General features: G+C 42.7%; 1 protein-coding gene across 1 annotated transcript; it reads right to left on the minus strand.

Moving 5' to 3' along the window:
* Positions 1–1,444: 1,444 nt before the first annotated feature.
* On the minus strand, positions 1,445–25,924 carry LOC140914111 (protein SSUH2 homolog). Its single transcript, XM_073351206.1, has 13 exons — positions 25,751–25,924; positions 23,519–23,583; positions 21,302–21,409; positions 20,725–20,803; positions 19,814–19,943; positions 18,057–18,117; positions 16,289–16,413; positions 11,525–11,587; positions 10,810–10,892; positions 9,547–9,639; positions 8,220–8,325; positions 6,134–6,241; positions 1,445–5,541 (listed from the first exon to the last, which is right to left on the minus strand). The coding sequence occupies exons 1-13, from the start codon at positions 25,774–25,776 to the stop codon at positions 5,401–5,403; spliced, it is 1,188 nt and encodes a 395-aa protein (XP_073207307.1). The 5' UTR covers positions 25,777–25,924; the 3' UTR covers positions 1,445–5,400.
* Positions 25,925–27,417: the final 1,493 nt, after the last annotated feature.

Raw genomic sequence — 27,417 nt, forward strand, 5'->3', positions numbered from 1 at the left:
ATACTGTGGAAACTGCAGAAGACATATACACACAGAGACCATGAAACAATACCTTCTCCCACCCCACTCTCCTGCTGGTAATAGTTTATCTAAAGTGATCACTCTCCTTACAATGTGTATGATAATCAAGTTGGGCCATTTCCAGCACAAATCCAGGTTTTCTCACCCTCCGCCCCCCCCCCCCCCACACACACACACAAACTCACTCTACTGCTCGTAATAGCCCATCCAAAGCGACCACTCTCTTTACAATGTGTATGATAATCAAGGTGGGCCATTTCCAGCACAAATTCAGGTTTTCTCACCCCCCCCCTTTTTTCCAAAAACCACACACACAAATTCACTCTCCTGCTGGTAATAGCTTATCCAAAGTGACTACTCTCCTTACAATGTGTATGAAAATCAAGGTGGGCCATTTCCAGCACAAATCCAGGTTTTCTCACCCCCCATCCCCATACACACACAAACTCACTCTCCTGCTGGCAATAGCTCATCCAAACTGACCACTCTCCTTACAATGTGTATGATAATCAAGGTGGTCCATTTCCAGCATAAATCCAAGTTTAACCAGAACGTCTGGGGCGCGAGGGGGGTAGGAAAAAACAAGGGGAAATAGGCTACCTTGCATAATGACTTAGCCACTCCCAGTCTCTATTTAAGCCTAAATTAATAGTATCCAATTTGCAAATGAATTCCAATTCAGCAGTTTCTCGCTGGAGTCTGGATTTGAAGTTTCTTTGTTTTAAGATAGCGACCTTCATGTCTGTAATTGCGTGACCAGAGAGATTGAAGTGTTCTCCAACTGGTTTATGAATGTTATAATTTTTGACATCTGATTTGTGTCTATTTATTCTTTTACGTAGAGACTGTCCAGTTTGACCAATGTACATGGCAGAGGGGCATTGCTGGCACATGATGGCATATGTGCCACATATATCACATATATCACATTGGTGGATGTGCAGGTGAACGAGCCTCTGATAGTGTGGCTGATGCTATTAGGCCCTGTGATGGTGTCCCCTGAATAGATATGTGGGCACAGTTGGCAACGGGCTTTGTTGCAAGGATAAACTCTCACAAATCTTGGGAGACAGGCCAGTCCTTGCCTACAGACAGCCCCCCAACCTGAAGCAAATACTCACTAACAACCGCATACCACACAACAGAACCACTAACCCTGGAACCTATCCTTGCAACAAAGCCCGTTGCCAACTGTGTCCACATATCTATTCAGGGGACACCTTGAAATGGCCCAACTTGATTATCATACACATTGTAAGGAGAGTGATCACTTTAGATAAACTATTACCAGCAGGAGAGTGCGGTGGGAGGAGGTATTGTTTCATGGTCTCTGTGTATATAATGTCTTCTGCAGTTTCCACAGTATGCATCCGATGAAGTGAGCTGTAGCTCACAAAAGCTTATGCTCAAATAAATTGGTTAGTCTCTAAGGTGCCACAAGTACTCTTTTTCTTTTTGCGAATACAGACTAACACGGCTGTTACTCTGAAACCTGTCATTTATACAGGCAAATTCCAGGATAAGTCTCTTAGTCCTGATTCTTCTCTCACTATAACTGACTTTACACAAGTGCAATTCCAGTGACTTTCAGTGGAGTTAGACCAGAATCTAGCCGTGCATGCCGTGCCCCTGGGAACCTCCACCAAAAACTCAAACTGCAACTCTCCAGGATTGAGAAAGTTTGGCTAACTTTGTTTTTCATTTTCTTAGGCCTCTGTACATCATGGTTCTCAAAGTGGCAAAATGCCAATATGGCCGCTATTTCTACTTTAAATCCACCTCCATCAGAAACAACAGGTTCTGGTGACAAAATTTTGTCTTGGGAAGTCCAGCCCAAATAGGGAGAACAAAGATTTATGAATCGTTAAGTCAGATAAGGTGGAAATTTGTCATCTGAGCAGCACAGACCAGGGCGACAGTCTCTCACTCTCTTGCACATTCAGAGTAATTCCACTGAAGTCACACATCGAAGACACAAAATGTTACATTAAAGTCAATGTACGTCATGCTATACTTGTTTAAAATTGGTGTGAATGAAAACAGAATAAGGCCCAATGGGCCTGTTGTTAGAAAAAAGGGAAATGTTTTATTGTTTGCACTGATATAATCACACACTAGATGGCACCATAGAACTAATAAATGTTGAAACTAGCAGATAAGAAGTTATTCTTGGAGGTGAACATTATGCTATTATTTATTCATAAATGTGTTATTACAATAAACTAAACACATTTTCCACCCTTGCAGACACACCTTGAAAACTGGCAACTTGTATTGCTCTTTGGTCTTCTGTATATTGCAGTGCCATGCAACATTTATGGGAAAAGTAAATCTGACTTGATGAAATATCTTTCCAGTTTTAAAAAGTCATGATATATAGTCTAGGAACATAATGTAATAAAATCTCATTCTGTGTCTCTTGTTTTAAATGTTGCATTGCTTATCTGTATATGCACCTAAGCTGTATTCATGCCTATGCTGCTCTCTGAAAAGATTTGGGGTAAAATATACAAAAGATCGTAAGATCCATTTTCAAAACAGACTTAGGACCCTGAGACCCATTGACTTTCAATGGGACTTAGGTTCTTAAGTCTGTTTTGGGGATTTAGGTTAAGCAGAGCTATGCAAGGGATGGATGCTCCATTTCATAGAGGATTTCAAGATCTCAAATTTTGACTTCATTTCAGATTAGAATGCAAACCAAGTATTTTTAAATTCTCTGCAAAGGAAGATTCTGAAGAATTTCCATGTAAGGTGGGTCAAAATGTTTTAGTTTTGACATTTTTTAAAAAAATACTTTATAATACAAAATAAAAACAATTCAAAACAAAAAGTGATTTCAAAGTAAAACAAAAAAAAAATCAAAACTTTTTTCCAGTTTTCTTCCACTATTAAATTCCAGAAAAATTGACCTGATTTAGCAAAGCATTTTTATTTTGACAGCACTGTATATTCTGATGGAATATGGTTTTATTGAAGTTTTGCCAACCAGCTCTACTTCTAAATCATTGAGGCACTTTTGAAAAAAATTACATTTGATCTGCTGAAAAGATCCTGGTTAAAGATTTTAAAAACAAAGACTATCCAAAAATACTACAAGGGGAAACATTCAGATCCATATTTTTGAAATTATTCAGCCTGTTCAAATTTTTCCAGCACACATACACATTAATCTGGGAAAGATGGGACTGGGGCAAAGTAATAGCTAGTTTAGCCACATAATTCTGCTGTTGAAAAATTAAACAAATTACATTAATTTCTACCAAGGGTCAGATTCTGATCTTGGTTTCATTAATGTAAATCCACAATAATTCTTCTGAAGTCAATGGAGCTCATTCAGATTTACCCCCAAATCAAAATGTTCACCCGTGACACTTGTATCAATTCTACAACAGAACAAGCCCTCTTTTACCTTAGATGTTTAAGCAAAGGGTACCAGAGTCTGTTAAATTCTGATCCATGGCCCATCCAAATTTACATTCACTATCAGACAAAGAGATGCTTTCTAAACATCCCTGAATTTAAAGCTGAATGTTTATAATTGGTGAAGTGTTATAAACATACTAAATAATATGATTCTTGCAGTGGCATCAAAAGTACCCGATCCTGACTGCTGGTATCAGGGGTTCAATTATTCTGCTTATGGTGACTAATACTTTTGGTTTTCATGACAGAAGTCATTTTGCAACAATAAATCAGTCTGAAAGTGGTTTTTTACTCTGCAAAATATTGGGTAAGATACACTATCACCCAAGTAAATATTAAATGTAGGGTAACATTTTCAAAAGCACCTAAGTGACTTAGGAGCCCATGTTTAATGAGACGTAGGTGCTTTTGAAAATGTTATCCATGCAGTCATTAGCGCTGGTTCGTCTAGGTCACTTCCAAGTGAGTGACCACAGCTGATGGCCTTTCCTTGCTGTACGCAGAATTGGTTAGTGATTTCAGTCCATTTCCTAGTGGACAAAACCAGCTCAACTGGATTGTAAACTGTAACTTAGATTGTAAGTTCTTTGGGGCAAGGGCTCACTTTTTGTTCTGGGTTTGTACAGTGCCTAGCACAGTGGGGTCCTGGTCCATGAGTGGGGCTCCCGTGCAACACAACTAATAGTAATAACAATAAACTGACACCAATTAGAACTACTGATAGTGTTAGCAGAGGACAAAGACTGAGTGGGTATGGCAGCTGGGCTACCATCTTAGCCCCCAACTTGATCCCTTCAGGTCAAGGTTAGGGCACACTGACAGTATGTTAGCAGAATAGGAGGACGTTTAAACTCCCATTGCTTATACTGGATATGTGGACAAATAGCTTCTCCGGAGCTCTTATCACAGCCACTAAATCCCACTTAACTATTTAAAAGAACAATGCAGTCCACCCTGGTTATATCCCACCTACAAAAACTGGATTTGACAAGCACGTGCAAGTAAACACTTGGGCATTATTACTACAGTGTTGTTAGCACATCTGCCCAGATACATTTATTCTTAACAGGAATCCTACCTAGTCATATTTTATTACTATGACATTGGTACAGAAAGAGAAACTACAGATGTGTGTGTGTGTGTGTATCACAGTCACATGGCAAATGAGGAACGATCCAAACATGCTGAAAACTCAGCAGCAAGAAAGGTTAGAAGTTGATAGTGGGTGATTAATAATATGCATTATAAACCTGATCCACTGAAGTCATGGAAAGATTCACATTGACCTCAAGAGGCTTTTAGTCAAGCCCTATACACTTAATTTAAAAAAAAAATCCACAATTTGTCCTGTTTCCTTCTCTGTTTATCTTCATTTGGAGATTCTGTTAGAAGAGTTAAAATGTTGCCTCAAGGTTTGCCACAGACAACTTCACTGAAGTCAGCGGGTTTCCCTAGCGTAAGACAGGGCAGACTGTTCGGTCACATAATTTTTACTACTACTGATAATGGAAGACACAGACCTAGGCCCTGTTTTCCTTGTATTCCCTTACTCATAAAAATGTAGACCTTATTAATGCCAAGAGACCCAGTGAAGTCTGAGTAAAGGTAGATTAGGCCAGGCCCACACACAGTGCAGAAACTAAATGGTACTGTAATCCCAAATGGAGTTTGTATTCTACGAGTGGCAAGGGCGGGTCAGGGAGAGCCACAGCAAAAGCCAAGCAGCCCCACAGGGATTGTGACATACATACAGGATCCAGTCCTGGAACTGAATAATCAGCTTGACAAACTCTCGCTCCCCCATTTTCTTCCTGCTGCAGCCTGCCCCAAACATGCAAATCAATGAACTTCTATTGACCAAAACAAAACAAAACGAGTACGAGATGAAGCTTTTCCTTGCATGGGTCTGGACAACCGCCGCGGTCCTTGGCGTGCTGAGAAGTGATCAGTAAGTCACATAACGGAGCAGCAGCACTTTTTGGGGTAGTTCTCTGCGTACACCCTATTTTCATCTCCATACACGTAATAGGAATACCGTTCCCCTTGCCACTCGTATTCCACTTTAGTAAGAGGGATCAGCTCAATAGTTTGCCTCTGGAAGAAAGAAAGAGAAAATACAAGGCTAATGAAGCTAAATCTATACAATACAGGAGGATTTGTAAACTCTCTTGGTGGCATTTTCAAAAGCACTTTATGTAGCACTTTGCAATCTGTGTAAACATTAAATAATTAATCCGCACCACACCCCGGGTAAGAGAGCATGATAAGTCCCATTTTACAGATGTGGAAACTGAGGCACACAGAGAAGTGAGCTGACCCATCCACAGGCAATCAGTGGCAGAGTTGTGATTCTAACTCAAGGAGTTCCAGTCTCCCAGTACCATGTTCTATCTCGTTGACAGTTCTCTTATGCTCAGTATTACACTCCCTCCCATTCTAAATCAAATTAAAGATGTTTTAAAGGTCTTGAAATGCAGGCACTTAAGAAAATCCAAACGCTTTAATGTTAATAGTCATTATCCACCTAATGGAAAGTCTTTTGCTCTGGTGCTTGAAGAATTGTTTCAAATGGTCCAATAAAAAAGGGCATGGTGAAACTTGCACAAATGTTAAGCTGGTACAGTCTGATTTCCACAAACTAGTTGCTTTGCATCCTCTTGTTACACTTGGGCTGCAGTGCACTCACCTGTCTCAGTACACGAGATGTAGATGCAAACTGAGTGTGATGTTGCACAACAGCATTCTGGGAAGCCTGACTGATGAGGGGATCAGGAAAATTCACAACAGGGTAAACCTGGAGAAATGGAAAATATTTAAGACACACAAATTGGAAGGAGATCACAATTGCTTCCAAATATCAGGCCCATCTCAGTCCTCAGGTCTCTCAGGGCTTGTTTCCACTCAGGAAAATTAATCTGAATTAACTAAAGGTGGGAATTTTAAGTGGATAGTTTTAAACTTTATTAAATCTCTGTGTGGACACTGTAATTCAGAATTAAAGTGGCTGTAATTCAGTTTAGTTTAATTCACTTCCAGAGTGAATTAAGGCCACTTCAATTCTGAATTACGGTGCATCCAGACAGGGGTTTAAAGCAGTTTAACTAATTCATTTAAAATTCACATCTGTAGTTAATTCAGATTAATTTTCCTGAGCGTCGCAGTAGAGACAAACCCTCACTCACATGAGTAATCTTTGTTCACAGCAGTGGACCAAATCAATGGAGCTATGCCAATTTACATCAACGAGGATCTGGCTAGTGAGGTAAATGGGATTGCTTGCATAAAGAAAAGCGACTCACGTGAGTACGGTTTTGTAGGACGTTTTGTGCCAGTTGTAAAGAAAACAATCGCATTCTTCCCGAGTATCTTTTTCAGCAGTCTTCATTGCTGCGAGGTATCAGCTAATTGTGTTGCAGTTGCTAAAAACTAAGGGCCTGTCTATACTAGATTTCAAAAGGGGATTAGTCACACTAGTGCAAGTCATGTCTTACACCGACACAGCACATCTACACTGGGGCAAAAAGTGTACATAAACCCTATGGGCTAAAACTTGAAAAGGAATAGGCTCTGGATTTCCAGGGCAGTAGCCTAATTGCATTTGATTGTGGATTCCTTGGCAGGCTCTAAAGAATCACTGCAATCAATTCCAAATATACCCTGTAGGAAATCCATTATGTAGCATCCATTTTGTAGCATCTCCAAAAGCAGATGGTTAAGAAGGACTTGGAGTGTGTTATGAAATACCAAGCCACCCCAAAAAGGAGTGCTTCTGTTATTATTATTTGTATTATGGCAGCACCTAGAAGCCCCAGACATGGGCTCGAACACAGAACCAGTCTGAGATTAACAAACTATGGTAGGTGCTGTGCAGGGGTGGCTGGTCCCTGGAGAACCTCTAGAGGGTTAGCCACCAGGAAAATCAGAAGAAATCGCATTTATATTTGCTATTTGAAAGCTCCTGCAAATATGTAAACAGGAGAGGAACAAAGCTGCAAAATTTAGATCTGGATTTCCAACATCACAAAGCTGGAGGCTGTTTAGATCTGGGGGGTTTCTTTGGGACCATCTCTAAAGTAAACTGCATGTAACTAAATATATTTGAAATTTATTTATTTGCGTGTGAGCACTGGGAATTTACATGAGCCCAGTGACCATAAACCCATACACTGCTAGCCCAATAGATATATGACCGACAGGCCAAATGCAGGGCAAGTGCACCTTTCAACCCACATACACCCGGATCCGCAGAGGTAAACATGGGACGACATTATCTGCTAGTGTTAATTAGCACATCTCCATTGACTTAAATGGAACTGCACCAGTTTATGCCAACAGAGGATTTGGCCCATTTTTGTGGAGAATATAGGTTGTTAATGAGATCCATGTTGCAGGGATTTACAGGACTTTCCCCTGGTCTGAATAGTAAAAAGTGTTGAACATCTCTCACTCCCAATTGACTTCATTTGGGATTTGCGGGTGAGCAGCACCTCTGGTTATCAAGCCAAAGAGGTGAATTGATACACACACAAAATATCCCAAACCAGCATTTTTTACTAAAAAAAGGAAAACCCTACTGTAGATGACATAGGAGAATTAACTAATTTAGTTACATTAGTAACCAGAATAACAGAACGCTGTGTTCTCAAATGTCTTTTTCTTCTTGTGACACTTTAAATTCTCAGTAAACTCCACCTCAGGCTACGTGAGTTGTTCTGTTTCCAGACCTCTCATTTTGTTATTTCAAGAGGTGGTAGAGTCTAGAGTTTCATTACCATGGACTGTTCATCAACAAACTTCTTCTGCCCAGTGACCTCCTTGAAGCGGTCAGCAGGAAACCCAGATCTTTGGTCCGCCACATATTCAAAAATGTTGTTCTTCCTACAAGAGCAAGGACACAGATATTGTCACCTATTGTATCTCCTCTTACTCAAATGGATTTTAGAGGGGCCCCTCCTTTTTGTGTTTCTTGTGCTACAAAAACATCAAACTCCACAAGGCAGAGTTGTTAAATAAGTTCTCCAGTCTATACTGAGGTTCCTGGTAGCAGAGCTTTAAACATACCACATGGTGTTCTTTGTACTTTTCTAATGATAATATGGAGGCATGCTATGCTGGAATGCAAACTTCGAGACTTTGGCATTCAAATTCCAGTTGTAATGGATCCAACTGAAATGCTGAGATGGTTTATTTATATTTGTTCTTTGTAACGATCCTCTTAAAAAGTCCATCAAGTGATATTAAAATAAAATGCCTTTGAAAATTACAAATATTAAAATAACAATGGCTGAACATCTTTAAGTCAGTGACTGGGCCAACAGAGGACAACAGTGGTTTAATTCAGAACAATATAAAACCATCTGGGAACTCTAACCCAATCTGGAGACTGAGAAGTCAAAGAAGATACTGCACTACAGTAGATTAGCAAAGGGGCAGGATACAAAACCAGAGGTAAAACTGCTGTTCTGTCAGGCACTTGTTAGACCACCCCGTCTGGTACTCCATGTACCACCCTGGTCATTGAGTCAGGGAAGGACATTTTTTCTCCTTCATATGAAGCGCAGTGTAGAATAACAACGATCTCATTAATTAAATACGCAGGGAATAACTCTCCTATTCTCTACTGTGGCTCCTCCCTAAATAGTCATCAATGATTAAACAGCCAGTGATGTGATACTGAGTCTAGTCCTAATCTATGTTTCTTTGTTGCTGGCACATCAGAGAGATGATCTGTTGACATAGCCCATAGCTTTGATCCCATTTTAGTAAAGGGCCACAACTAAGCTTTCAACTTCACCGTGATTACTGTAAATTTTCACAAAGTTTGTCTCCTCCAATTTCTTTCTTAAGATGCTGCTCTCTTTTGGAGCTTTCTGGTAAATTTCAACAGACTTTTTGAAATGATAATTAGCTGGTATGGATATGTGCACAGCCCGACTTTATGAAGCTGGTAATGTTCTTGAAATCCTAACAGCCCCCTTCCTGAGGGAAAGCAGCATATCACAATCTGGCCTGTCAGAACACTGCCAGTTAAACCCTGTATGTACAACAGTGAAGAAGAAGGAGCTTCTCTGCAATTATTTAAAGTTTTATTAGACTTGCCATTTGACTTGAAGCTCAATGTAGTACAGCAACTGTCCTTTTCCTGCACACGTTATGCAGGTTTTGTGGCCTGAACCAGAACAACTGTTGCAACTGTAGACAAAGAATGATCATTAGAATGGATGGTGAGAAACTATTACTACAATGATTTTGAATGCATACACTGTGTGTGTGCATGGACACACACACATCACACTTCATTTGGCATCACATTGGGGATTCAGTCCAGCCAATGCTTAGTATTTGCCATCGTGTCTACTACCAGGAGTTGTCTCATTGAAGAACATGATTTCAATAAAGTCACTGACCCATTGACTCCTGCTAGAAAGTACTATACCCATTAGCAAGTATTTACAGTATTGAGTCCTAATCTGATATTTTATATATATATATGTATAAGCCATGAAGTCTACTCTCTGTTTCCAGTCACAAGTTTATTTACACTTAGCATGATTCTATAAGTGTTTCCAGCAGCACTGTACAGCTTCACTGCAATGTCTTGGGTAGCTGATGCCACCAAAGCACTGGAGAAACATTGTTCTCCAAGCACAAAGTTCAGTTTCATGTACATGGCAGTTCTGCCACTGAGGTACTGCCACCCCATCAGAAAAATGAGACAGCACAGTAGAACAGACTGACCTTCATCCCAGTGCTACACACTATTCGCAGCTGTAAATTTCAAGGAATAGCTCTTCCAGAGCTAGGCTGCAGCTGGGTTGAATTCTCCAACTGCCCTCCTGCCTTGGAGATAATTGCTTCCCCTGTAACCCATGGTTTCCTAGGGAAGCCATCGAAGGCAATACATCTTCACAAACAGAAAAAACACGAGACTTGCAGGCAGAAAGTGATCAGTGGAGGGAAACACCATGCTCTGCAAATAAACGGAGCTTCCTTATAGGTGGGAAGGAAGTTGGATGGGACTCTACAGGTCTTATTTTGAAGAGCGCATTAAAAAACTCAGGGCCAGCCCCGGCCCCAGAATGAATAATACATTTTGCTCATTCCAGCGGGAGGTTCAACAGCAACAGCTGGACTTCATTGACTATCCTGGGCAGCCACAGCCCAGCACTGAGAGGCATTTTCACAAACCAATCAATACTTGTACAGCTACAGTGGCTAGCTGAGCCCACCTAAGAATCCGACGTTGAACTGTCCCTGAATATAGCAGTATTCCATCCCTGTGCCAACGAGCCCTAGTTTTGAAGCTGATGCTAATTAAAATATGGACTTCCCATGTTGGCTTCTCCTTGAGTGTGGACTCACCTGCTCCGACCAGAACCTCTGCAGTGTGTGCATCTGTCCTCATTCATTTGCTTCCCAGAGCCATGACAAATCCAGCACTGTACCTGCATTAATTAGATGGAAAAGTCAGAGCTATATATACTTTGCCAGAGCAGTTTGCTGGTGTTGTAACCTTCATTTCCTCACATGGAAAATGGATTGCAAGTTTAATAGACTCATAGATCTTTAAGGCCAGAAGGGGTAATTAGATCATCTAGAGTGTACAACACAGGCCATAGAATTTCACATAGTTAACCCTGCACTGAGTCCTGTAACGTGTTTGACCAAAGCATTCCTAATAAGCATAAATTAATCTTTAAGGGCCCTACTCCACAAAACACCATTGCACCTTACTACACAAGTAAGTCCCATGAACTGCTTGAGAGATGCTTAGATCTGTGAGCTCTTTGTGACAGAAACTGTCTTTTTGTTCTGTGTTTGTACAGTGCCTAGCACAATAGGGTCTTGGTCCATGACAGAGACTCCTAGGCACTACGATAATACAAATAATAAATAACAATAAATGCTGTAAAACAGAGCACAATACAATTGTGAACTCTTCACAGCCAACCTCACTCCCCTTCTAACCTCCCAAAGCTATTTGATTTCAGCATCTTTGCCTGGTTCTTGGTTTGACACCTTGCCCCAGAATAAATTCAGTCCTAAGCAAAGGATCCCCTTAGACATGGCTACTCACCTTTCCTTTTCCATGACACTTTGTGCAGCGAATTGTACCTGAACATCGACAATTATGGCAGCCCTTAAATCAAAGGAGAAATTTTAAAGGTTTGACATTTCTTTAATTTAGCTGTTTATGTTACTATCTGGCTGCCTCTTGGTATCCCCCCCCGCCCCTCCCCCCCAAAAAAGACAATGGGAAATGTTTTTTCTTCTTTATTGGAAACATTCTAGAGAAACCTCATTCTTTACACTTTTATAAGGCCTTTCATTCGAGGTTCTTAAAGAGTTATACAGCAACCTACAGCCAAATTACAACCACACTTCTACAGGTGAAACTGGGAGAGAAGTCATTAAGTAATAGCGTGTCTTTTGTTGCAAAGTAGCTGAAAGCTCATTGGTGCCAACACCCAAAGGTCCATCCAATCAAGTGGGAGAGTGATTTTGAATGATAGCCCATGTATGCACTTCTATAATTTGTGTGAAGTAAGGTTAAAACCCATGTTTACACTAGGGAATTCTAGGAGGGGAAACCGCCACCAGTGTTAACACTAGTTCAACTAGACCCTGGGGTAGCACTAGTGAGAGCCTTAGTGTAGAGAAAAATTCATGCTAAACCAGAATTAGCACAGATGGTAGAGAAGCAAGAAGGGAACAGCCTACGTGAGAGCACGAATGCTCAGTCTGTATGCTGGACCTCTCATTGGGCAGGGCTACATCTGTGAGTTACAAGCTGCTCTTCACTTACGGATTCTAATTTCCCTTCCAAAGAGAATACCCACACAAATAAATTAAACTATGATACCATGTCCTGTGATTCTGTCAGTTCATTTCTTTCCCTATAAGGGGATAACTGGAATTCAAACATTCCTGACTACAATGAAGCACTTATTGATTATTGTAACAGATGGGTAAACTAAGGCACAGAGCGGCTACTGTGAGACTGTGTCTGAGCTGGGACCAGCACTCAGGAGTACTGATCCCCAGTTCATTTGCTTTACCCATTAGACAATAATAACTTCCATATCAAAGCATATATTAGACTCCTATTGAGTTTGTTCTTGGTCTTTCTTCATGGCTGTGTATTGCCCATTTTCCAGCCTCCACTCCTCCCCACCTTTAAGAAGTAAGATTTAAATGATGGAAGAGGTCACATATTTAAAGTGAGATAACGCCCTCAGAATTCCTTTCTTATTACAAAAGCAAGGGAAAGAAAAACATCTATTAAATCACGCCCTATTAAAATGTCCCAAAGCGTCTCTTTTCCTGGACTGTAGCACTGGTTTCCCAAAAGACAGGGCTTTTTCTCACAAAATACCAGTCCCTCTTGGGCATGATTTTACAAAACACAAAAAAATGTCTCAAGGGAAGCAGAAAGTGGTGCTTCCATATTTGGATAGTGATTTTAAATAGAAATAAAAACTGAAAAAAACAAATAACTCTCTTACTTATAATTAAATTATTTGGGATTCTGATAGATCGAATTCATCTTGATATGAAAAAGCTCCTAAACCTGCCACATACCTTTAACAAACTTATTCAGTCCTGTAGGTTCAATATCTCTCTCTCGCTCTCTCTGAAATAAAACCTCGCCCCGTATAGTACTTTTCCCTCATAGATCTAAGAACATTTTACAAAGGAGTTAAGTATCAGCTATGATTATATTAGCTTTTACACTCTGTATATACTCTGTATTGGGCTTTATTCATGATTGTCCTAAGAACCCTAAATGGGCCATGTGGTATCTCCTGGTGTAGGAGGAACCTGCAGATGGTGCAACACTGGCATAACTGGCTCTATGCATCTTCCCCTCCACTCCGCACTGAATCCCTCATTGCAGAGTGCGCGTCAGGAGGATTCTTTGAGAAGTGAAGGTGGCTATGGTGTTCCCCTGCCCCAGCTGTCATAATAGCACATTAGGGAAGCAGATTTATCCAGCTCAGTTCAAATTAGGGCAGCCCTGAGGCTGAGGATGTCCCCACCTGGTCAAAGACATGGGAGCATAAACTCTGGCAAATGAAGTATAAAAATATAATTAGGAAGGCCAAAAAAGAATTTGAAGAACAGCTAGCCAAAGACCCAAAAAGTATTAGCAAAAAAAATTTTTAATACATCAGAAGCAGGAAGCCTGCTAAACAACCAGTGGGGCCACTGGACAATCAAGATGCTAAAGGAGCACTCACAGAGGATAAGGCCATTGCGGAGAAGCTAAATGAATTCTTTGCATCGGTCTTCATGGTTGAAGATGTGAGGGAGATTCCCAAACCTGAGCCATTCTTTTTAGGTGACAAATCTGAGGAACTGTCTCACTGAAGTGTCATTAGAGGAGGTTTTCGAACAAATTGATAAACTAAACAGTAATAAGTCACCAGGACCAGATGGTATTCACCCAAGAGTTCTGAAGGAACTCAAACGTGAAATTTCAGGACTACTAACTGTCGTCTGTAACCTATCATTTAAATCAGCTTCTGTACCAAATGACTGAAGGATAGCTAATGTGACACAATTATTAAAAAAGGCTCCAGAGATGACCCCAGCAATTACAGGCTGGTAAGCCTGACTTCAGTACCGGCCAAACTGGTTGAAACTATAGTAAAGAACAAAATTGTCAGACACATAGATGAACATAATTTGTTGGGGAAGAGTCGACATGGTTTTTGTAAAGAGAAATCATGCCTCACCAATCTACAAGAATTCTTTAAGGGGGTCAACAAGCATGTGGACAAGGGGGATCCAGTGGATGTAGTGTATTTAGATTTTCATAAAGACTTTGACAAGGTCCCTCACCAAAGGTCCTTAAGCAAAGTAAGCAATCATGGGATAAGAGAGAAGGTCCTCTCATGGATTGGTAACTGGTTAAAAGATAAGAAACAAAGGGTAGGAATAAATGGTCAGGTTTCAGAATGGAGAGAGAGGTAAATACTGGTGTCCCCAGTGGTCTGTACTGGGCCCAGTCCTATTCAACATATTCATAAATGATCTGGGAAAAGGGGTAAACAGTGAGATGGCAAAAATTGCAGATAATACAAAACTACTCAAGATCATAGAATCATAGAATATCAGGGTTGGAAGGGACCCCAGAAGGTCATCTAGTCCAACCCCCTGCTCAAAGCAGGACCAATTCCCAGTTAAATCATCCCAGCCAGGGCTTTGTCAAGCCTGACCTTAAAAACCTCTAAGGAAGGAGATTCTACCACCTCCCTAGGTGACACATTCCAGTGTTTCACCACCCTCTTAGTGAAAAAGTTTTTCCTAATATCCAATCTAAACCTCCCCCACTGCAACTTGAGACCATTACTCCTCGTTCTGTCATCTGCTACCATTGAGAACAGCCTAGAGCCATCCTCTTTGGAACCCCCTTTCAGGTAGTTGAAAGCAGCTATCAAATCCCCCCTCATTCTTCTCTTCTGCAGGCTAAACAATCCCAGCTCCCTCAGCCTCTCCTCATAACTCATGTGTTCCAGTCCCCTAATCATTTTTGTTGCCCTTTGCTGGACTCTCTCCAATTTATCCACATCCTTCTTGAAGTGTGGGGCCCAAAACTGAACACAGTACTCCAGATGAGGCCTCACCAATGTCGAATAGAGGGGAATGATCACGTCCCTCGATCTGCTCGCTATGCCCCTACTTATACATCCCAAAATGCCATTGGCCTTCTTGGCAACAAGGGCACACTGCTGACTCATATCCAGCTTCTCGTCCACTGTCATCCCTAGGTCCTTTTCCGCAGAACTGCTGCCTAGCCATTCGGTCCCTAGTCTGTAGCTGTGCATTGGGTTCTTCCGTCCTAAGTGCAGGACCCTGCACTTATCCTTATTGAACCTCATCAGATTTCTTTTGGCCCAATCCTCCAATTTGTCTAGGTCTTTCTGTATCCTATCCCTCCCCTCCAGCGTATCTACCACTCCTCCCAGTTTAGTATCATCCACAAATTTGCTGAGAGTGCAATCCACATCATCCTCCAGATCATTTATGAAGATATTGAACAAAACCGGCCCCAGGACCGACCCTTGGGGTACTCCACTTGATACCGATAGCTAAGATAGTTAAGTCCCAGGCAGACTGCGAAGAGCTACAAAGGGATCTCTCAAAACTGGGTGACTGGGCAACAAAATGGCAGATGAAATTCAATGTTGATAAATGCACATTGGAAAACATAATCCCAACTATACATATAAAATGATGAGGTCTAAATTGGCTGTTACCACTCAAGAAAGAGATCTTGGAGTCATTGTGGATAGTTCTATGAAAACATCCACTCAATGTGCAGTGGCAGTCAAAAAAGTGAACAAAACATTGGGAATCATTAAGAAAGGGACAGATAATAAGACAAAAAATATCATATTTCCTCTATATAAATCCATGGTATGCCCACATCTTGAATACTGTGTGCAGATGTGGTTGCCCCATTTCAAAAAAGATATATTGGAATTTAGGAAGATTCAGAAAAGATTCAGAAAAGGGCTGTGGGAAGCTGTCCGCTGCTTCCCACAGACCCCATTGGCCTGGAACGGCGAACCGCGGCCAATGGGAGCTGCAATGGGCCGAATCTGTGGACGCTGCAGTTAAACAAACCATCCCGGCCCGCCAGCAGATTTTCCTGATGGGCCGTGTACGGGAAGCAGCGGCCAGCACATCCCTCAGGCAACACATTCCTCGGCCCACAATGATCTCCACATGGATAGATGATACTTAATCCTGCCTTGAGTGCAGGAGACTGGATTAGATGACCTATCGAGGTCCCTTCCAGTCCTACAGTTCTATGATTCTATGATTATAATACCTTTAATGAAGACGTATGGGGCACTTTGACTCTGGTTATGTTGTCTATGAACAAGGTAGGAACTTCCACTTGTATATTCCATGGCAAAGGAGCTGGCCCAAGCAAAAAGGAGTCAACAAATTCATCTGAAGCAGAAACAAAACTGTACTGAGTACAAACACCTGGTATTTCCTGACACCTGCAATTAAATCATGCCACACCTGTATCTGTTATGTTGATCCCAGTTAAGGTGATTAACTAAAATAAATACCATTTTTAGGTCAAAGAGTTCCATTGTTTACTAACCATAATTTCTTTCCTGCCCCAAAAAGGAAAATGTTATAGAGTATTTTGTAAATACAATCGATTCCAGCTAAAATATTCAACCAAAATGGTATGAATGCAGCATAGTCAAATTTCCTCTGAGAAATTAAGATTACAAAAAAATCAAACTCACCGTTGTTTCCCAAATTCAGTGAAAAACACTTCCTGTGAGCCCTAATCCTGCAAACACTTTTCTGCATGCTTATCTTTACTACTATGAGTAGTCCCAATTGAAATCAAGGTTAGCAAAATTAAGCAAATGCCTAAGTGTTTACAGGATCAGGAACATATTAGTTACAAGCAATTGTGTTCAGTAAATCTTGGCTTCATGTCCCCAATGAATGGAATGGTCAGTGGTCATGAAAAAGAAAAAGAAATCCTTAAACTGAGAGATAGCCAAGAAACGCCCCCCATTTTTTTTTTTTTTTGCTCTGCTTCCCTCAGGAGGAATAGAATCACTCCACACCAGTTTGGCAAATCCCTCCATGATTATATGACTCAACTAGACACAGTCAAAAAAAAGGTTGCAAAATATCTTGAAAATTTCTAAGTCATCCATTTTGCAAGTTGCAAAAAGGAATGATTATTGTTTGTTTGAAATTTTTCATGAAACCAAGAATTTTCAGGGTTTGGGTCTTTGCTCCCCCCACCCTTTCTTGGCCTTTTTTTTCTTCCATCAGCCCCCACCCCTATTTTTCCCCTTTCTTTTTTTTCCCCCTCCATTCCTTTCTCTTTTTTTTTTTTTTTTTTTTGCCTGTCAAAAAGAGGAGGAAAAGGAAAAAACAAAAACTGGGGAAAAAATGAAAAGTGAAAATGATTCATTCCCAGTTAAATCAATAAAGCAGAAATTTCTTTAAAGATTTTTTTTTTTGCAAAATTTTTCATTTTTGAAAAAAAGGCCATTTTTCAGCAAAAATGTTTGCTTTGAAAAATTTCAACCAACTCTATCTGACGTGTTGCCTGAAGGCTACCAGAACCCAAATCTCTTCTGGTTTGCCAACTCCTAATAATTCTGAAATGTTGGTTGTCTCCCAGTTTCTATAACATTTGCCTTACGATAGACCGCAGTGTTCCCCCCATTACATTAAAACTGTATAAATTAGGCACGAAATCTCAGTAAGCTCCAGTACACACCAGAACGTCTGTGTTCTTATGGAGTTAGAACGCTTCCTTCAAGGATCTAGTTTATTTCAACTTCCAAACTACATAAATCATATATCACACTCATAAATCAACTGGCTTATCGTGCTTAAGGTGTGTAATGAATTGTCATAGTATTTTTATCTGGGCATGTGTTTTATTTTATTTTTAATAACTGCAGTTTGGCAGCTGAGTAGGAAGGTAACTTTTCCTGTGCAAATTTTTCATTACCTTCTGGCAGAAATGCACAACACAGCAGTTAGACCTGTACTATAGAAGAGGCTGATCATGCAAGATTCTTACTTGACATCAGAATCCTACTTACCCCTGTAAGGTGTTGTCTTCCATTCAGATGATCTGGATTCAGTGAAGGTCTCTAGCCGATACTAAAAAAATAATTAATTAACATAAAACAAAAAAACCTGTAACAACCCCAAAGTGGGAGTGATTGGGCATTCAGTGCAGTCTATACAAAAACCCAATTGGGACTGCAATCTGTGGCGCTTAAGAAAGTAAATTCACACTAGCCAAAATAATGACCAATCTCACTGTTGACAGGGTGAGGTGATATCTTCATAGAATGCTGCGTTATGGACCTGAGCAAGTCCATCGAAGTCAACAGGAGACTTTCCACTGTTATCAATGGTCTTCTGATCAGGCCCTATATTTGTTCTATACCAGCGATTCTCAACCCACGGCCTGCGGGCTGCATGCAGCCCAGTTAGCACACAGCAGCGGCCCAACTCAGCTGTGAGCTAAAGGCCACAGGCTCCAGGCTGCCCTGCTGCATGGCAGGCTCCAGGGTCAGGGTCCTGGCTGCCCCCTGGCCCCCTGCCGTGGGGTCTGGGCAGCCGGCTGCCCTGCCGCATGGCACACTCTGGGCTCCGGGCTGCTGGCTGCCACCCAGCCCCACACAGTGGGGCTCGGGGTCCAGGCAGCCTGCTGCCGCCACCCAGCCCCACATGGCGGGTCTGGGGTCAGGGTCCTGGTTGCCCCCTGGTCTTGCACAGCTGGGGTCAGGGGTCCCCGAGCAGCAGGGTCTGGGGTCGGGGTCCCTGTCCCCTGCTCCACACCCAGCTCTCCATTCCTGGCCCCACTCTGTGGAGGGGTCTCTGGGCGGAGGGCGCTGAGCATAGGAGTTTACGGGGGGGAGTTAGGTGGGGGATATTGTGGTTCTCACCCTGCAGCCCAAATAACACTTTGTGGGCCGTATATGCAGCCCACAATGATAAATAGGTTGAGAACCACTGCTCTATACTCTAAAAACCAAAAACGCCAATAAGGCTATCACACCTGCTCTATTTAATTGCCCTATTTCTTTTTGTTTTAGTCATTCGCTTCTTCTTTATTTACCTTCTCATTTGACTATTTTCCTCATATCTCCTCCCTCTCTTCTATCCCCACACACTTCTGCTCTTCACTTTAGTTTCACCTAAGCTAACGCTATCTATCTATGGGTTTCCAGAGTACAAGTCGCCATGGAATATTCGCTGTTGTTTGGAATTCAGTGGTTGGTCCTATTAATTAACAATGGCTATATCCAAAAGCTGTTTCTCTCTCTGACATTGTCTATGCTGTCAGTTTTTCAGGATATTTCCCACTGTTCACTACCAATGGTGCATCTCCAATGGTTCTAGGGGTGGTGGCTGACCTTTTTACCCAGGTCCTTACCCTATTTGGAGCAGGGATCAAAATGGAATATATAATTTTTAAAGACTTGACACTGGCAAAAAAGGTCCATAGCAATGGAATCAAATTATGAACCTATATTTTTCCCAATTCTAAACCAAGCAATCATTGAAAAGCTACGAAGTGGAAGTAGCTCTTTGCTGTCAGTCTAAAGATTCCATTCCCTTTATGAGTCCCGAGATGTTCAGAGCATGCAAACACAATTCCAAACTGAAGCTAGCCACACCACCCCACTGGGAATTTCTCAGTAAGGGGGCTATTGCATGGGTAAGGGTAATTTGCAATGCTTGGCAGCTGTTTGATCCCCGTGAAATGCCCAGCTCCTGCTGAAGTTAGTGGACAAACTCCACTGACTTCAGTGTGAGTAAGTTGGGCTGCAAAAGATGAACATACTCTGTAGGTGTTGAATGGCTGCAGATTCCGAAACACCATTTCCTTGGCAGGGGCCGAGCTGTAGCAGCACTTACTGGCCGCGTACTGTATAAGAGCTTCTTTGGCTGCATCTTCTGAAACAGCAGGAATGCTACCAGAAAGAGAGAAGAAAGCATGGACCGGTTTGAAATTGCCTTTCAATTTGCAGAGCAATTCTGCCATGCACTAAACATCCACCCTTCCCCTTTCAGAAGACATCCCAGCATCACACATTCTCCCATATAAGGCCTTGACCTAATTTACATAGCACTCCGCTGCACTGACAGAAAAATGCTGGATAAGATGACTTAGTCCTACAAGCATCAGGTTTGGAAAAACCTAGACTCTCTTAGAGATTCAAATCCCAGGAATGATAACTCAAGCCTTCATCTCTCCCAAGAAATGAGGCAGTTTAGGATGAGAGGTGTTTAGGATGCAACATTAACAAGTGAGGTCCTGTCAGAATTTCATGGACACTGGTACCTGATTTTCAACCATCAGGTCAACATGTCTCTGAGAATGTGAAAATGTATGCCTATTGTGTACCTCAGATGTGTGCATGTAAAATCCCTGAATTTGCTCACCCATGGCTAAGTGCATGCTTATCTACTCAGCAGGGTATGCTGATCATGGCTTTGTGCGCACATATCTTGACGTGTAAGGTAGGTACTCATATGCTGGCTGAAAAGGGGGAGGGCCTAAAGCTCCCATAGCACCATTGATCAAAGCAGTGTCTAACCCCATATCATTGGCCAAAAAATTCCCCCTGCTCTCTTGTGTGCAGTGTGCCAGTTGGCTGCCACCCTCTCATCAGCTGTGTTGATTGTGCTTAGTTTACAAAGGATGCAGGGTAACTCTTAATCATCATCATTACATTTGAAAGCACATCTTACTTCCAGTCTGTTTGGGCTGGAGGGGGCCCACCTCCATGATCAGTCACCAGATCTGATGGAGGAGGTAAACCTTTTCCTCCTGCGAGAAACGAAAAGGTAGAAGTTGGCATTTTACAGGTTTAGAGAGACACACATTTGTTACTTGTCCTTCAGTTCCTGCCTGCTTTTGAAATAAGGCCAAAATCACCGGTTTCTGTCTTGTTCTAATGAACGGCCTCTGATTAGCACAGGACACACAAAATATCTCAGAGGAAAACTGATCCATTAGAGAAAAAGAGAGAAATCAGAATTATTCATTGGATAGTTCAGCAGGGGTAAAGAGGCAATTGTGTGGCACAGCAGGGGTAGGGGGTTCTGGCATAGGTGGGGGTAACTCGCAACTTTGGCAGCTGTTTGATCCCAGTGGAATCTCTCTCCTACCCTATCACTTGGGAAAATGCCACAGATAACAAGATTACATTCAGGAATATAGAAAAGACAGTGTCAATCAGCTGATACAAAACGCTGTACACTGACTTCTTTTTAAAGAGATAGACAATCTCAGGAAAAAGAATAGTCTGTGGGTTTATGTACTAACCACCATCGCCCAGTGCTGTGCCTTCATAGCCGGAGATCTCGTCTATTGGATAAGCAGGGGGAGCAGAGGGTTCTTCTCCATTGGTCATGTGATCAGGAGCGATGGCACCTACAGCATAAAGAGTTTAACAATAGAAAGTTGTCATAATGTCCTCACTCAAACATGCAACGAACCAACTAGGTTCCTGGATACACAGAATGCTTTATATTGAGCCCAATTCTCCTCCCAGTCACATCAGAGCTACACTAGTGTAAAACTGGTATGAGAGGAGAATCAGACTTCTGGTCTTTAATCAGATAAGTGTTTGAGATATGCCAGGAAGTTTTGCCTTAAAAATGGTAGCAATGGGTGACCTCTGTCATGCACATGGAGACTACTGATGAGCAAACTTCCATAAGGTTTGAGGTGTGGCCAGGATAAAAACCTATGAATTGAGATGTCTGCTTGACTCTCTTCGAAATAAGAGTCTGCAAAATAAGCCTGAAAATCTCATAAGAAAATCTATGTTCCTGTGGTTCTGTTTGCTTCTTGCTGCAATGGAAGTATCACAAAAGCCTCTCTTGTGGAATTTCATTACTTCTGCTTATGGCTTCAGACAGAATGAGAAAGCACAAACATTAAGTAAACCCAGGGAAATATATTATATGAACACTTACTCTTTTTAATCCAACCAAAACTTTCAGTAAAGTTTTGAACAGAGATTTGAATCAATGCTTACCAGTGCAGGCTGATGAAATCTGAATGTCGGTAGCTGAAATGGACATTTAAGGAGGACTCAGAGCCTGTTTGAATCCACCTGTAGCAAACTATGACTCATGTTACTCACTAGTAGCAACACTAGAGGGAGCCATACCGAACCTTGTTATCTACCACAAGCAGGAACTGAAGATGAGGGAAAGAAAATAAATAGATCCTTATGATCAGAGCACTGAGCTCTTCTGAAGAAATGAAAGTCTCTTCCACTCTCTCATTCTGAATGTCAGCATAGTGGTTCAATTTGCAATTGTTTAATTGCAAGCATTTTAATTGCTGAACCACAAACACAAGTCACTCAGCAGGAAGAAAAGTAAATAACTTTATGCTGATTCCCATTAACTAACTAGATGTTGATGTTTATTCACAAAAATGGGAAGAAATTTGCATTTCAAAGGACAATGCATTACGCACTTTGTGCATCAATCTCTTCATGACTCCGCACTCCTTCTATGGTGTCAAAATTCCCACTGACTTCAAGCAAGGAGTGCAGGATTGGGAACGCCCGGTTGAAAAGGGACCCTGGCAGCTCCAGTCAGCACTGCTGACCAGCTGTTAAAAGTCCGGTCGCCAGCACAACGGGGCTGGCAGGCTCCCTACATGGCTCTGCGCAGCTCCCAGAAGCACCCGGTATGTCCAGCCCAGCTCCTACACGCAGGGGCGGCTGGGAAGCTCCACGCCCATGGGTGCCACACCCGCAGCTCACATTGGCTGTGGTTCCTGGCCACTGGGAGCTGCTGAGCTGCCATTCGGGGTGGGGGCAGTGCATGGAGCTTCCCTGATCACCCTGCACCTACAGGCCACAAGGATATGCTGGCCATTTCCAGGAGCTGCGCAGAGCCAGGTACGGAGCCTGCCTTAGCCCTGCTGCACCACCGACCAAGAGCCACCTGAGGTAAGCGCCGCCTATCTGGAGCCCGCACGCCAACTCCCTGCCCCAGACCTAAGCCCCCTCCCATATCCAAATTCCCTCCCAGAGCCTGCACCTCGAACCCCCCCCCCCCGTGCCCTAACCCCGGCCCCCAGCTCAGAACCCCCTCCCACACTCCAAACCCCTCAGCCCCAGCCCAGAGCCCCCTCCTGCATCCCAAACCCCTCCTCCACAGCCCCACCCAGAGTCACAACCCAAGCTGGAGCCCTCATCCCCTTCTGCACCCCAACCCCCTGCCCCAGCCCAGTGAAAGTGAGTGAGGGTGGGGGAGAGCGAGCAATGGAGGGAGGGGGGATGGAGTGAGTGGAGGACAGGACCTCGGGAAAGGGGCGGTGAAAGGGCAAGGCCTCTGGGCAATGGGCAGGGCAGGGCAGGGGTGGGACAAAGGTGTTTGGTTTTGTCCAATTAGATAATTGGCATATCTAGATTGGGTCCATTCTGAGTTCCCTGTCAAAGACTGAAACAAGAACTGGCGCAGCCAGCAAAGCAAACATCAGTGTCACAAGAGTCATTGATTGCTCAGGTTTTCATACCAAAATATCCTTCAGCAGAGGCATGAGACATCTGATCAACAGCTCCATAACACTGGCTGGAAACTCTGATCGAAAAAGCAAAAGAAAACAGGCAATCTGAGTGTTTAGGAATAAACATGTAGAAAAAAGGCAATGGGGAAGTGGACATGGAGAAATGAGGGAACTGGAGCGATGCGGAAGGGCAAAAGTAGAGAGATCGCAAGAAGAATCTTTCTGCTCTAAAGACATTTTACGGATTCTTTGGACTTTATGGAAAGACTGATGTGCTTGGTGCTCAGCACTTTTGAAAATCAGGCCACTTACTGAGATAGTTAAATCAGGATGTGAGTAACTAATTTAGGCATTGACTTTTGTAAATCTCAGCCATTGTGCCTAATTTGGACGGAGACACATTTTTCCTCTTTAAAGCACCCTGGCCGTACCAGCCTAGAATATGCTTTATATTTGGGAAGGCATGAACTGCTGTAGCTTCGCATTTCAGATGCCAAGATACGATTTTATTGAGCAGACTACTAAACCTAGGATGCAAAACAATATGACACACTTAGCTTGATGGATACTCCTACACAAATTCTGAAAGGCTGTTATGATGCCAGTTAATATCAATGCTTTAATGGGAAATATTTTCTAGATCACAAATGACCTCAAATTATAGAAATACTCCTCAAGTTGCTCCGCCAAAAGCCTTCACTGGCATTTCCATTCTGACACCTGGTTTTGGGGGTGTAAAATCTGTCTGAAAAAATTGATCTGCACTGCAAAGTTGTACGAAATCAGTGTCTTCTTAGCCTGTGCAATAACACTGACATTTTGCATGTCTTAATAACTTCTGTGTTATAGAATCACTATGCTTGTCCACAGGGTGAGAAAGTTTCTCACTGTTTGAAGGATCCATTTAAAAATTATTATATTAGAAACTTAACACACAAGGAAAACTGACTTTAATATAAGCAAAATTAGGAGGCACATAATACGGTACTGGAGGCAAAGTAATTCTATAGTTTCATGGTCAACACTTGAAAAGCAACAAGTCTCAGCTCAGTGGTTACATCTGTCGAGTACTGCTGATATTACTGCATCACCTTCACAGAACCCGCTACTGTATTTCTTTGCCATCCAAGGGCTAAGAGCAGCACCTGGATGAAGAGTAGCTGAATGAATCTGAATCCTGGAAAGGCTGAAGTGATGACAATGAGAGGGAAACACACCGAAGTCACCTCTATAGAACATGACTATCCAAGGAAGGCATCTGTCCTCAGGTGGTTACCATGTACTCCTAGGACAGCTCCATCCCATTGAAACGACAGAACTCTGTCAGCCTTCAGGGTGAAACTCAAGTGTGCAGGAGACAGAGTTTTTTCTGAGACCGGCCACAGACCTGGAACTCACTCTTGGAAGATAGCCTCAGCCACTTCAGAGGAAAACTCACAGCCCAATTCTCTAACCCAGACAACCAGCTAAAACACTAGCGCACAGGCACACAACACACACTGCAGTCCTTGCTGCCAGAACCTTTGTTGCTGTAAGTCATATATTTCAATGGAATTACACTGATTTACACCAGCCCTGGATCTAGGGTGACCAGATAGCAAATGTAAAAAATCGGAACAGGGTCTGGGCGGTAATATGAGTCTATATAAGAAAAAGCCGCCCAAATCAGGGCTGTCCCTATAAAATCGGGACATCTGGTCACCCTAAGTGGATCTGGCCCCATATCTTTTGGGTACACATCACTTTGGGGGGGAACGCAGCTAGATCACCCACTCCCTCGCTAAAACCCTGTGGCCCACTCACCCCTCCCACTTCCTATTCAAGCTAACACCAAAGCCCGGCTGCGTGAGGCTGAGACATGCTCCCTCTGGGGAAAACTTTGGGCTGCTCTGTGCGCAGCTGACCCTGGGGCGCATCCACTGCTTTCCTAGGAGAGCCCTGCAGGAAGTGAGTGCCTGGCTCGGTGTTAGGGCCCCTGCCCGGAGGCAGTCTGGGCTGATTAGAGGAGCAGAGGGGTAATTCCGAGACCGGCACATGGAGGGGACAGCTGGGCGCTCCAGATCTCTGGCTCCCTTGCCCCAAAGCCCCCAGTCGCTGTTGCCTCGGATCAGTGCGTTTCCAGGGCCGCTGCTCCGCCCCACCGCAGGAACAGAAACGAAAGCGAAAGGCAGGCAGGCTGCGCTCTCCCGAAAGAGACGCCCGACCAGTCCCAAAGAGGAGTCGAACTTGCGAAGCCCTCACCTGATCGCCTGGCCCTCCGCTGCCATAGCTGCTGGGGGGATCCTGCACGCTGGCGGGGGGCTGCTCTGCTTTGCCTAGTCACCCACACCCACTTGTGCGCTGATGCTTTTCCTTGGGAAAAGCCAGCCCCTTGCTTTTGGTTCCGTCCTCCGCACCCTTCATATGCCGGTTTGGTGGGGGGAGTTACTCGTCACACGTTCTTGTCAACTGCTGGAAGTGGCCCATCTTGGTTATCACTACAAAAGGTGTTTGTTTGTTTGTTTCTCTCCTGCTGGTAATAGCTCACCTTAACTGAAAAAAGAAAAAGAGGACTTGTGGCATCTTAGAGACTAACCAATTTATTTGAGCATAAGCTTTCCTGAGCTACAGCTCACTTCATCGGATGCTGTAGCTCACGAAAGCTTATGCTCAAATAAATTGGTTAGTCTCTAAGGTGCCACAAGTACTCCTTTTCTTTTTGCGAATACAGACTAACACGGCTGTTACTCTGAAACCTCACCTTAACTGATCACTCTCCTTATCCTGTGTATGATAACACCCATTGTTTCATGTTCTCTGTGTGTGTGTGTATATATATATATACATACATATATATATATATTTATATTTTTTTACTGTATTTTCCACTGCATGCATCTGATGAAGTGGGTTTTAGCCCACGAAAGCTTATGCTCAGATAAATTTGTTAGTCTCTAAGGTGGCACAAGTCCTCCTGTTCTTTTTGTCTCTGCAGAGGCTGATGCCTGGAACATTTAAGGTGTAGACTACCCTAATTCACAGTTACTGAGGGACAATCTTCACCCATTGATATACTTTGCTTTCCACAACCAACTTACTGTACAACGTTTCACGAATACTTGGATTCTAATATCTAAACTGTATTCTTAAATTTATTCACCTAAATCTGGGTTATTGCTGATCGTGTACTATCTGTGCCATATGACTTTTAAAAACAAACTTTGTTTTTGTGGATAATCTAAGCACTATACCCAGATATACAGGCACTCTTTTCTCAACCTGTGTATTATATAATTTTAACATTAGCTTTGATAAAAAAATTGTAAATATGTAGGTAGTGTGTCCTATTCCATTACTTTAAACCAAGCAGGGCACTGAACTCTGCCAGATGTTAGTCTCTTATTGAGTGTGGATATCACAGTGCCTGGTCCGAGGTGCAGAGGTTAGCGGCTCCAATCCTGGGTGCAGCTGTTACTTTGCTGGTATATTTATTGTGGAAACTTTGTGGTTGCAGCTGCTGTTTTGAACAAGTACAGAGTCACAATGCATAGTGTCATTGGCATTGAGTGGTCTTGGCCCTTATGTGTTGAGTTCTGTTGTGCCACTCAGATGCACACCTCTAAGGACACCACCTGGTTACTGTGAAGATTGATAGTGTTGGTGCTAAGGCTGTGTGTGTTTAAAAAGAATTTGTGTGTTCTGCATCAATAGCTCACACACACACAACTGCTAGGTTATTGTCAGCTGTTGGATTTTGAATCAGAGGTATAGGATAAATACTTTTTCTAAGGAGATTCCTAAGAACATTTACATGGGCATTCCTAGAATATTTTTAACTCTTTCAGTGCTGAACTTCCTAGCATATTCTCATAGGACCTGATTCAGCTGTCATTGCATGCAAGGAACTTTCATGGGCTTCATTACGAGTA

This window comes from Lepidochelys kempii, chromosome 7 (genome assembly GCF_965140265.1).
Source record: "Lepidochelys kempii isolate rLepKem1 chromosome 7, rLepKem1.hap2, whole genome shotgun sequence".
NCBI lineage: Eukaryota > Metazoa > Chordata > Testudines > Cheloniidae > Lepidochelys > Lepidochelys kempii.